Source organism: Primulina huaijiensis, chromosome 17 (assembly GCF_012295235.1).
Source record: "Primulina huaijiensis isolate GDHJ02 chromosome 17, ASM1229523v2, whole genome shotgun sequence".
Classification (NCBI taxonomy): Eukaryota; Viridiplantae; Streptophyta; class Magnoliopsida; order Lamiales; family Gesneriaceae; genus Primulina; species Primulina huaijiensis.
The window spans coordinates 17522896-17532232 of NC_133322.1; the positions used below are offsets into that span (position 1 = coordinate 17522896).

At 45.7% G+C, this 9337-nt stretch overlaps 1 protein-coding gene across 1 annotated transcript; it reads right to left on the reverse strand.

The window, feature by feature from the left end:
* Positions 1-553: 553 nt before the first annotated feature.
* LOC140962660 (uncharacterized mitochondrial protein AtMg01250-like) lies at positions 554-949 on the reverse strand. The gene has a single exon (XM_073421611.1). It carries the CDS (start codon positions 947-949, stop codon positions 554-556), a length of 396 nt encoding a protein of 131 aa, XP_073277712.1.
* Positions 950-9337: the final 8388 nt, after the last annotated feature.

Below are 9337 nucleotides of genomic sequence, written 5' to 3' on the forward strand. Positions count from 1 at the left end.
CCGGTGTAGTTGGAGCTAAGTGAAAATTTCACTAAAGGTAAAATTTTCTTACTCCCTATGAATGTTTATTCATTAAAACCATACAGGTGCTCAAACAAATATTTTGATTGTCAAAATAAAATAAAATTTTAAAACTTCCGCTACGTTTTGGGCACGAAAAAACCGAGATCCAACAGTTTAGTTGGCCACACAAACTTCCTGCAAAGGGCATAGACCTGTTGAATAATGTTGGACGGTAGTGGAAAGATCGAAAGCCAAAAACAGTTCACTCCCTGTACACCTGATCTTATCAACTCAACTTTCCCTGCATAAGATAATGAGTGACGTGGCCAAGAACCAATCTTTAAGGAAATTGTATTGACAAGAAGATTGTAATATGATGTTCTCAGTCATTTGGAAGCTAGGGGGATCCCAAGATAGCAGAAGGGGAGTTCACCTTGACAAAACCCAGTAACGCCAAGTATCTCCCGTCTGACTTCATCATCTATACCAGTCATAAAAATACTCGACTTCATTTGGTTCACTCGCAAACCCGCCATATCCCCAAACTCAGCTAGGCACCTATAACCATTGAAACACTTGCCACATCTCCACGAGACAACAACAACAAATCATCTTCATACGCAAGGTGAGCAATACGCATGTATTGAAACTTTGGGTGGAACCCAAATGACGGTGATTGAGTCATTCGATTCAGAGCACGAGAAAGGGTTTCAAGACAAAGTGTAAATAAGAAAGGGGATAAAGGGTCATCTTGTCTAAGTCCTCTTTTGCCATCAAAGAGCCCATGGTATTGGCAATTAATGACAATGGAGTATGACGTGGTAGCAACACATTCCATGACCCATCTAACAAATCTGCAAGGAAAATTCAAAAACGTTAGCACCTCCCTGATAAAATCTCGATCCACAGTGTCATAAGTTTTCTGGAATCCACTTTCAACGTGCATCGCGACAAACCATGCTTTCTTGCATATTTCCTAAGTAACTCATGCGCCAAATGGATGTTATCCACAATTTACTGGCCCTGGTTAAAAGCATCTTGAGATCCATCCACTAAATTTCCAATAACATGCCTGAGCTTGTTAACCAACACCTTCGAAATTATTTTGTAAAAAACTGTGCAACACGAGATGGGTCTGGATTCGTTTACCGTAGATGCTATCAGGGACGGAGCCACCCCAAAGGCTGGGGTGGGCTCCAGTCCAGGGTAAAAAAATAAAAAAATTGCGATTATTATATATTTTAATTATAGACTAGGTCAAATTTTTGTAAAGACTATTTGTAAGCCAAATATTTATTGTTCCTTCAAGCTTCAGCCTAGGCTCCGTTGAATCAGAGCCCAGGATGAAAAAATTTCCTCACTACGCTCCTGGATGCATTAACTTGTTTCAGCACCAAGGCAATGAGAGAGTGATTCCATTGCTTCAGTAGTCTACTAGTAGCGAAGAATTAATGCACAACAGCTAGGACATCTTTACCAATAATATGCAGGGATGATTTAAAAAACAACGAACCGAACCCATCCGATCCCGGGGCTTTATCATTATCAATATCAAACAATGATACACGCATTTCCTCGCTGAGAGTTGATCTGTCAATTGTGGTCAATCACTCGTTGCAACGCACGGGCCTTCGAAAATGGTGTCTCTATCCACACTTGTCCTGTTAACTTTGCACCCCAACAACCCCTTATAAAACTGAACAAACTGGTTGACTATCTTATCCGGCTCTGTCGTGGAGCTACCATCTCGCAACTGTAATACATTAATGGCCTTCTTCTTGTTATTTCTTTTTATGAGATCATAAAATAATTGCGTACATCTATCACTACCTTGCTTGAGATAGCTGATTTTAACTTTTTGAGATATGAATGTGGTGATACCCCCATAAGGATCCGGGTCGATTGACGACCCGGACACTATTAAGAGCCCGAGCACTACATGTTTCCCAAGAATTCTTCGAACAGCCCGGTCTCCCGCGCAATAATCGCCCAAGCTCTCATATAAGTACCCGGGTAATCAATTGCCCGAGCCACCTCGAGAATTGAACCATACTCAAGTATGATTGATACAGGACGTCTAATCTGTCAGAACAACTTGGGTTTGGAGTGTCCTAAAAGTCATCAGAAGATAGGGTATGGGCAGCCGACCTACCATACTTAGTAGGTAGCACTGGAATCAAGGTACCTACCTCATCTTCTACTATAAATAGCAGGTATAAATGTCATTTACCGATTCTGAAATCTTTGAACTCTCAAGCATTACACATATTTTCTCCCAAATATTGCTTGTGTTCATCTTCAACCTGCTGACTTAAGCATCGGAGTGGCCACGCCGGATACCCCTCCGGCGCCCATTCACGAGTTTCTTTCATTGTTTGCAGGTGCTATTGAAGCCATTACCTTCACTCAAATTCCCTAAAAACTATAAATTATTGATTTGACCTGTTGGAGCTCCTTACCCGGCTCATCCATTTCAACAAAGTCACATCATTGGCGCCGTCTGTGGGAAACTTGAGATTAAGGCGTTGATATGGCTCATACTCGAAGAACTAATCAAGAAAATTCCCGGGCTCATGGGGATAATGCGCGTACTTCGGGGCAAGGTGAGGGTGTTCCTCCCACGGGACCCAATCTTATTACCATGACCCCGGAGGAGTTGGCAAGAATAATCTCCGAAGCGGTGGAGAAGGCTGTGGCCAGGAGAGAAACTTCTCGTCAAGTTACACCACCCGGAGATGTGCAAATCAATGAGCAGGAGCAAGAGCAAGAATTGAGGGAGGAGGAAGTGAGAGGAGAGGATGAGGAATCTAGTGCTGGATCCAAATCACCTACCGTGGCTGAGGAGTTGTTGGAGTTAAGGCAGAAAATGAAAGTTCTGGAAGGGCAGTTGGAGAGTCGTAGCATTTCTCGAGCTACTGCTAAGGGTTGCCCATTTACCGATATCATTGTCCGGGAACCTCTTCCCGGGAACTTCAAATCCGCCAAAGTAAAAGATTACGATGGCAATGCGGATCCTGAGGAGCACCTAGCCAGGTTTGAAAACATGGCCATGTTACACTGTTACACAGATCGAATCAAGTGTAAAGTGTTCCTCACCACTTTGGTGGATTCAGCTCAAAGGTGGTTTGAGGGACTGTCCCCTCAGAGTATTAATTCATTTAAAGACTTCCAGAAGGTGTTCCTACACCACTTCAGTAGCAGCAAGAAATACAAGAAGACCGCTTTTAGTCTTTTTGAAGTCAAACAGAACCTGGATGAAAGTTTGAGGGCTTATATTAAAAGATTTAATAGAGTGGCTTTGGATGTACCTACTTGCGCTACTGAAACAAAAACTACGGCATTCACCCAAGGCTTGAGGGAGGGTGAATTTTTCAAGTCGTTGACCAAAAAAGTGCCCGGGGATTTCGAAGACTTATTATCCCGGGCAGAAAAATACATCAACATGGAGGAAGCTCAGAAGCAGAAAAGGGAAGCTGTAAGAAAAGAAAGGGGGGACCGGGTAGCTAGGCCCGAGGAGAAAGGGCAGAGAAGGAATAATCCAGGACACTTCTCTCACCACGTGCCTCTTAAGATTACCCGGGACAGAGAGGTTCAGGAATGCAGTAGGGATCTGGCCGCGGACCATCAATTATCCCGACCTGAGAAAAGAGGATTTTGTACTCTCCATAAGGTGTGTTATCACAACACCGAAGATTGCAAAACATTGAGGGGAAACTATTCCTTCCATTCCGCCCCAGAGCAAAGTCAAGCCCATAAGAGGCCGAGATTGCCATGGACATCTTCACAGCCAAGGCCCAACGCTCGGGGAGGAAGTATGAGGAATGTACCGAGGGGAGAGCCCGTTAGGAGAAGAGAGCCCGATCTTGAGACGAAAAAGAAGTCACCCCCTGCTACAGGATTGATAAAAATGATATCAGGAGGCTCCACTGATGGAGACTCCAACCGGGCAAGGAAGTCGAGGAGTAGGAGGGAATGTATGGAGGTAGATGGAATGAGAAGGAGTGAAGCGGTCATCAGTTTTGGCCCAGAGGATTTGAAGGGAGTGAACTTACCCCACAATGATGCCCTAGTTATCCAAGCCCGAGTGGCCAATTATGACATTCTGAGAGTCTTTGTTGACTCGGGAAGCTCTGTGAATGTAATTTTTAAAGATGCTTTTGTGCAGATGGATTTGCAGGGCTACCATTTGGAAACCGTGGAAACTGCCCTCTTTGGTTTTGCTGGCCATGTGGTCTACCCGGAAGGGGAAATCGTCCTTCCATTAACCCTGGGTTCCCAGGATCTCAAGAAGACGGTGATGACTACTTTTACTGTGGTAGACTCCCCTTCATCGTATAATATAATTTTGGGGAGGCCCGCTATGAATGAATTAAAAGCCGTAGCATCTACCTATCACCAAAAGATTAAGTTCCCGGTTGGTAGTAGAGTGGGTGAAGTCTGGGGAGACCAACCTTCCTCCCGGAAATGTTATGTAGAAGCTGTCCGGGTGGATCAGAGCAAAGCAAAGAAGGCTGGGAAGAAGGCCCGAACTGATGAAGTATGTGGAGGAGCAGTTGAGAAGGGGGAAGTGCATTTTGTGGCAGAAGAGGAGCAGGAAGTTGTGGAGATTGGACCAGGACAGCAGATCCGGGTGGCCCGAGATCTTAACATATCCACCCGGGTCAGTCTACTTAACTGTTTAAAGGATAATATTCACGTTTTTGCATGGTCCCAGCAGGAATTGACGGGAATCTCTCCCTTGATATCTGAGCACCAACTAAATATCCTCCCGGGATCTCACCCGATAAAACAGAAAAAGAGACACTTTGGCCCCGAAAAGGACAAAGTTATTGAGGAACAAGTAAAAGAGCTCTTGAAAGCCGGTCACATTCGGGAAATTCAATTCCCCACTTGGCTCTCGAATGTGGTATTAGTACCTAAATCAGCAGGGAAGTGGCGCATGTGTGTGGATTTTCGCGATCTCAATAAGGCGTGTCCCAAGGATCATTATCCTCTGCCCCGTATTGATCAATTGGTGGATTCCACATCGGGCTTCGAATTACTGAGTTTCATGGACGCATACCAGGGGTACCATCAAATCCCCCTGGCCAAGAGTGATCAAGATAAAGCTAGCTTCATCACCTCGGGAGGTACATTTTGTTATATTGTAATGCCTTTCGGGTTAAAGAATGCAGGAGCTACGTACCAGCGTTTGATGAACAAAGTCTTCGAGAAGCAACTGGGGCGAAACGTGGAAGTCTATGTGGATGATATCCTGGGGAAGACCCGGCAGGTGGCCAGCTTTATTGAGGATCTAGAAGAAACCTTTGCCACTCTCGTACATTACGGAATCAAGCTTAACCCGGCCAAGTGCATCTTTGGCGTAAAGAGTGGAAAATTCTTGGGATTCATAGTGACAGATCGGGGAATTGAGGTAAATCAGGAGAAAGTCAAATCCGTGCTGTGCATGCCATCTCCTCGATCTGTCAAAGACGTACAAAAGCTGACCGGGAGGATTGCTTCCCTCTCTCGATTTATTTCCCGATCAGCGCACAGGAGTTATCCTTTCTTTCAGGTATTAAGGAAGGCACGACAATTCGGATGGGATGATAAATGTGAACAGGCCTTCCAGGACTTGAAGATCCATCTTGCAGAGCTCCCTGTGTTAGTAAAACCAGAGCCCGGGGAAAAATTATTTGTTTATCTATCCACCACAGAGTATGCTGTCAGCTCAGTACTAATAAAAGAAGAAGGCTCCGATCAAAGGCCTGTTTATTATGTCAGCCATGCTCTGAGAGGACCCGAACTCCGGTACAGTGAAGTGGAAAAGATTGCTCTGGCCTTGATCATGACTGCCCGGAAGCTAAGGCCTTACTTCCTGTCACATCAAATAATTGTCTTGACTAATAGTCCTATAGGCAGAATCATGACTCATTCGGAAGTATCAGGGCGAATGATCAAATGGGCAGTGGAGTTAGGAGAATATGATATCGAATACAAACCCCGGGTGGCCATTAAAGCGCAAGCCCTATCAGACTTTTTGTCTGAGATGGTACAACCTGCTGAAGATGAAGTATGGAGGGTGTTTGTGGATGGGGCGTCTAGCCTTGCAGGGTGCGGAATAGGTGTGGTAGTAATATCTCCTCCAGGAGAGAAGATTAAGTTGGCTTTAAGGATTGATTCCCGGGTTACTAATAATGAAGCCGAGTATGAAGCTGTCCTTGCAGGAATCCGAGCTGCTAAAGAGATTGGAGCTTCCCGTATTATTGTATATTCTGATTCACAATTAATCACTCAGCAGATAAAGGGTGCTTATGAAGCTAAAGATGATAGGATGCTCAAATATTTACAGCTCATAAAAACCCAGGCAGCCATCTTTGTGGATTGGAGTATCGAACAAATACCCCGGGAGGAAAATGGAGAGGCAGACGCTCTAGCAAAAATGGCTGCCTCATTATCAGAAGTCAACACCCGGGAAATTTTGCATGTTTCCCGTTTGGTCCTGTCCATCGAGGAAGAAATACTACCAATACCCGAGGACTCCTGGATGACGCCATTGATTAAATTCATTACAACAAATGAATTACCTGAAGACAGGACTCGGGCTCAAAGAATCAAGAGACAAGCTCCCAGGTTCGTTCTTTTAAATAAAATCTTATACAGAAAATCATTCCAGGGACCTCTGCTAAAATGCTTGTTTGAAAGAGAAGTGGATTATGTCCTCCGAGAAATACATGAGGGATGTTGTGCTGAGCATCTCGGAGGGATGGCTTTGGCCCGGAAGACAATGCTTGTCGGATTCTGGTGGCCAACTCTTAGCCAGAATTCTGCTCAAACGGTCCAGGCTTGTAAGAGATGTCAACATCACTCAAACTTCCAGCACAATCCAGCCACTCCCATGAAGCCTATCTGGGCATCTTACCCCTTTGATCAATGGGGCCTGGATATTGTTGGTCCTTTCCCAACTGCCAGGGCTCAAAAGAAGTTCTTACTCGTGGCTGTGGATTATTTTTCCAAATGGGTGGAAGCCGAGCCATTGGCTAGAATTACTGAGCAGGAAGTATTGAAATTTTTGTGGAAGAACATTGTGTGCCGGTTCAGATTGCCCAGAAGACTAATCTCAGATAACGGGAGACAATTTCAGGGCAAAGGAATTACATCCTGGTGTCGTGAAATGAAAATCACTCAGTCTTTTACTTCTGTTGCCTACCCTCAAGCTAATGGTCAGACAGAAGTTATTAACAGAATTATTATACAAGCATTGAAGACCAGGCTACAAGGCAAGGGAAAAGATTGGGTGGAAGAATTACCCAGTGTTCTTTGGGCGTACAGAACTACTCCCCGAGCACCTACTCAAGAAACTCCTTTCAACCTGGTATATGGTTCTGAAGCAGTCCTTCCTGTCGAAATTGGGCAAACTTCTCCCCGGGTAGAATCTTATTCAGGCGGCAATGATCAAAGTCGGGCCATGGAATTGGATTTGGTAGAAGAAAGAAGAGACCGAGCAATAATTCGAATGGAAGCATACCGAGGTCGAATCATGAAATCGTACAATAAAAAGGTCCGAGTTCGAGATTTTCAAATAGGGGATTTAGTCATGAAAAAAGTTAATCCTGCCGGGGATGTTGGGAAACTAGAAGCTCGGTGGGAAGGACCTTATAAAATTACCCGGAGGGTTAGCTCAGGATCTTTTTATTTAGAAGACACGCAGGGACGCTCTCTCAAAAGGCCTTGGAATGTATTTAATTTAAAGCAGTACTATTCCTAACAGATGTAATTGATTGGTTGAAGATATAGTGAAAGATCTGTTTTTCTCAAAGAGAAGCATTATATTATTTGTTGTATCTTAGACTCGGGAAGAACTAATTTAAAAGCCCAGGGCACTACACCCTGGCTCGGGGAACCACACCTCGACCATTCCCAAGTCCCGGGACATGATCCCCGGCCCAAGGCTCCGCACCTTGGTTTTTAAAAGCCCAGGGCACTACACCCTGGCTCGGGGAACCACACCTCGACCATTCCCAAGTCCCGGGACATGATCCCCGGCCCAAGGCTCCGCACCTTGGTTCTTAAAAGCCCAGGGCACTACACCCTGGCTCGGGGAACCACACCTCGACCATTCCCAAGTCCCGGGACATGATCCCCGGCCCAAGGCTCCGCACCTTGGTTCTTAAAAGCCCAGGGCACTACACCCTGGCTCGGGGAACCACACCTCGACCATTCCCAAGTCCCGGGACATGATCCCCGGCCCAAGGCTCCGCACCTTGGTTCTTAAAAGCCCAGGGCACTACACCCTGGCTCGGGGAACCACACCTCGACCATTCCCAAGTCCCGGGACATGATCCCCGGCCCAAGGCTCCGCACCTTGGTTCTTAAAAGCCCAGGGCACTACACCCTGGCTCGGGGAACCACACCTCGACCATTCCCAAGTCCCGGGACATGATCCCCGGCCCAAGGCTCCGCACCTTGGTTCTTAAAAGCCCAGGGCACTACACCCTGGCTCGGGGAACCACACCTCGACCATTCCCAAGTCCCGGGACATGATCCCCGGCCCAAGGCTCCGCACCTTGGATCTAAAAGCCCAGGGCACTACACCCTGGCTCGTGGAACCACACCTCGACCATTCACAAGTCCCGAGACATGTTCCTTGGCCACACGCCTTGATTATTCTTAACTCGGTAGGATCCAGGCTAGGAACATTCATTCGTTACGAAGATATGTTCTTTTATTATCATAATTGTTTACTAAAAGGTCCGGTTAGTTCTTAACACTTGAAATATTTTCTTGATGATACCCCCATAAGGATCCGGGTCGATTGACGACCCGGACACTATTAAGAGCCCGAGCACTACATGTTTCCCAAGAATTCTTCGAACAGCCCGGTCTCCCGCGCAATAATCGCCCAAGCTCTCATATAAGTACCCGGGTAATCAATTGCCCGAGCCACCTCGAGAATTTAACCATACTCAAGTATGATTGATACAGGACGTCTAATCTGTCAGAACAACTTGAGTTTGGAGTGTCCTAAAAGTCATCAGAAGATAGGGTATGGGCAGCCGACCTACCATACTTAGTAGGTAGCACTGGAATCAAGGTACCTACCTCATCTTCTACTATAAATAGCAGGTATAAATGTCATTTACCGATTCTGAAATCTTTGAACTCTCAAGCATTACACATATTTTCTCCAAAATATTGCTTGTGTTCATCTTCAACCTGCTGACTTAAGCATCGGAGTGGCCACGCCGGATACCCCTCCGGCGCCCATTCACGATTTTCTTTCATTGTTTGCAGGTGCTATTGAAGCCATTACCTTCACTCAAATTCCCTAAAAACTATAAATTATTGATTTGAC

Bases quoted from the DNA above. Each gene is read 5' to 3' on its own strand.
- LOC140962660 (XM_073421611.1), bottom strand. From the start codon at position 949: ATGCACGTTGAAAGTGGATTCCAGAAAACTTATGACACTGTGGATCGA.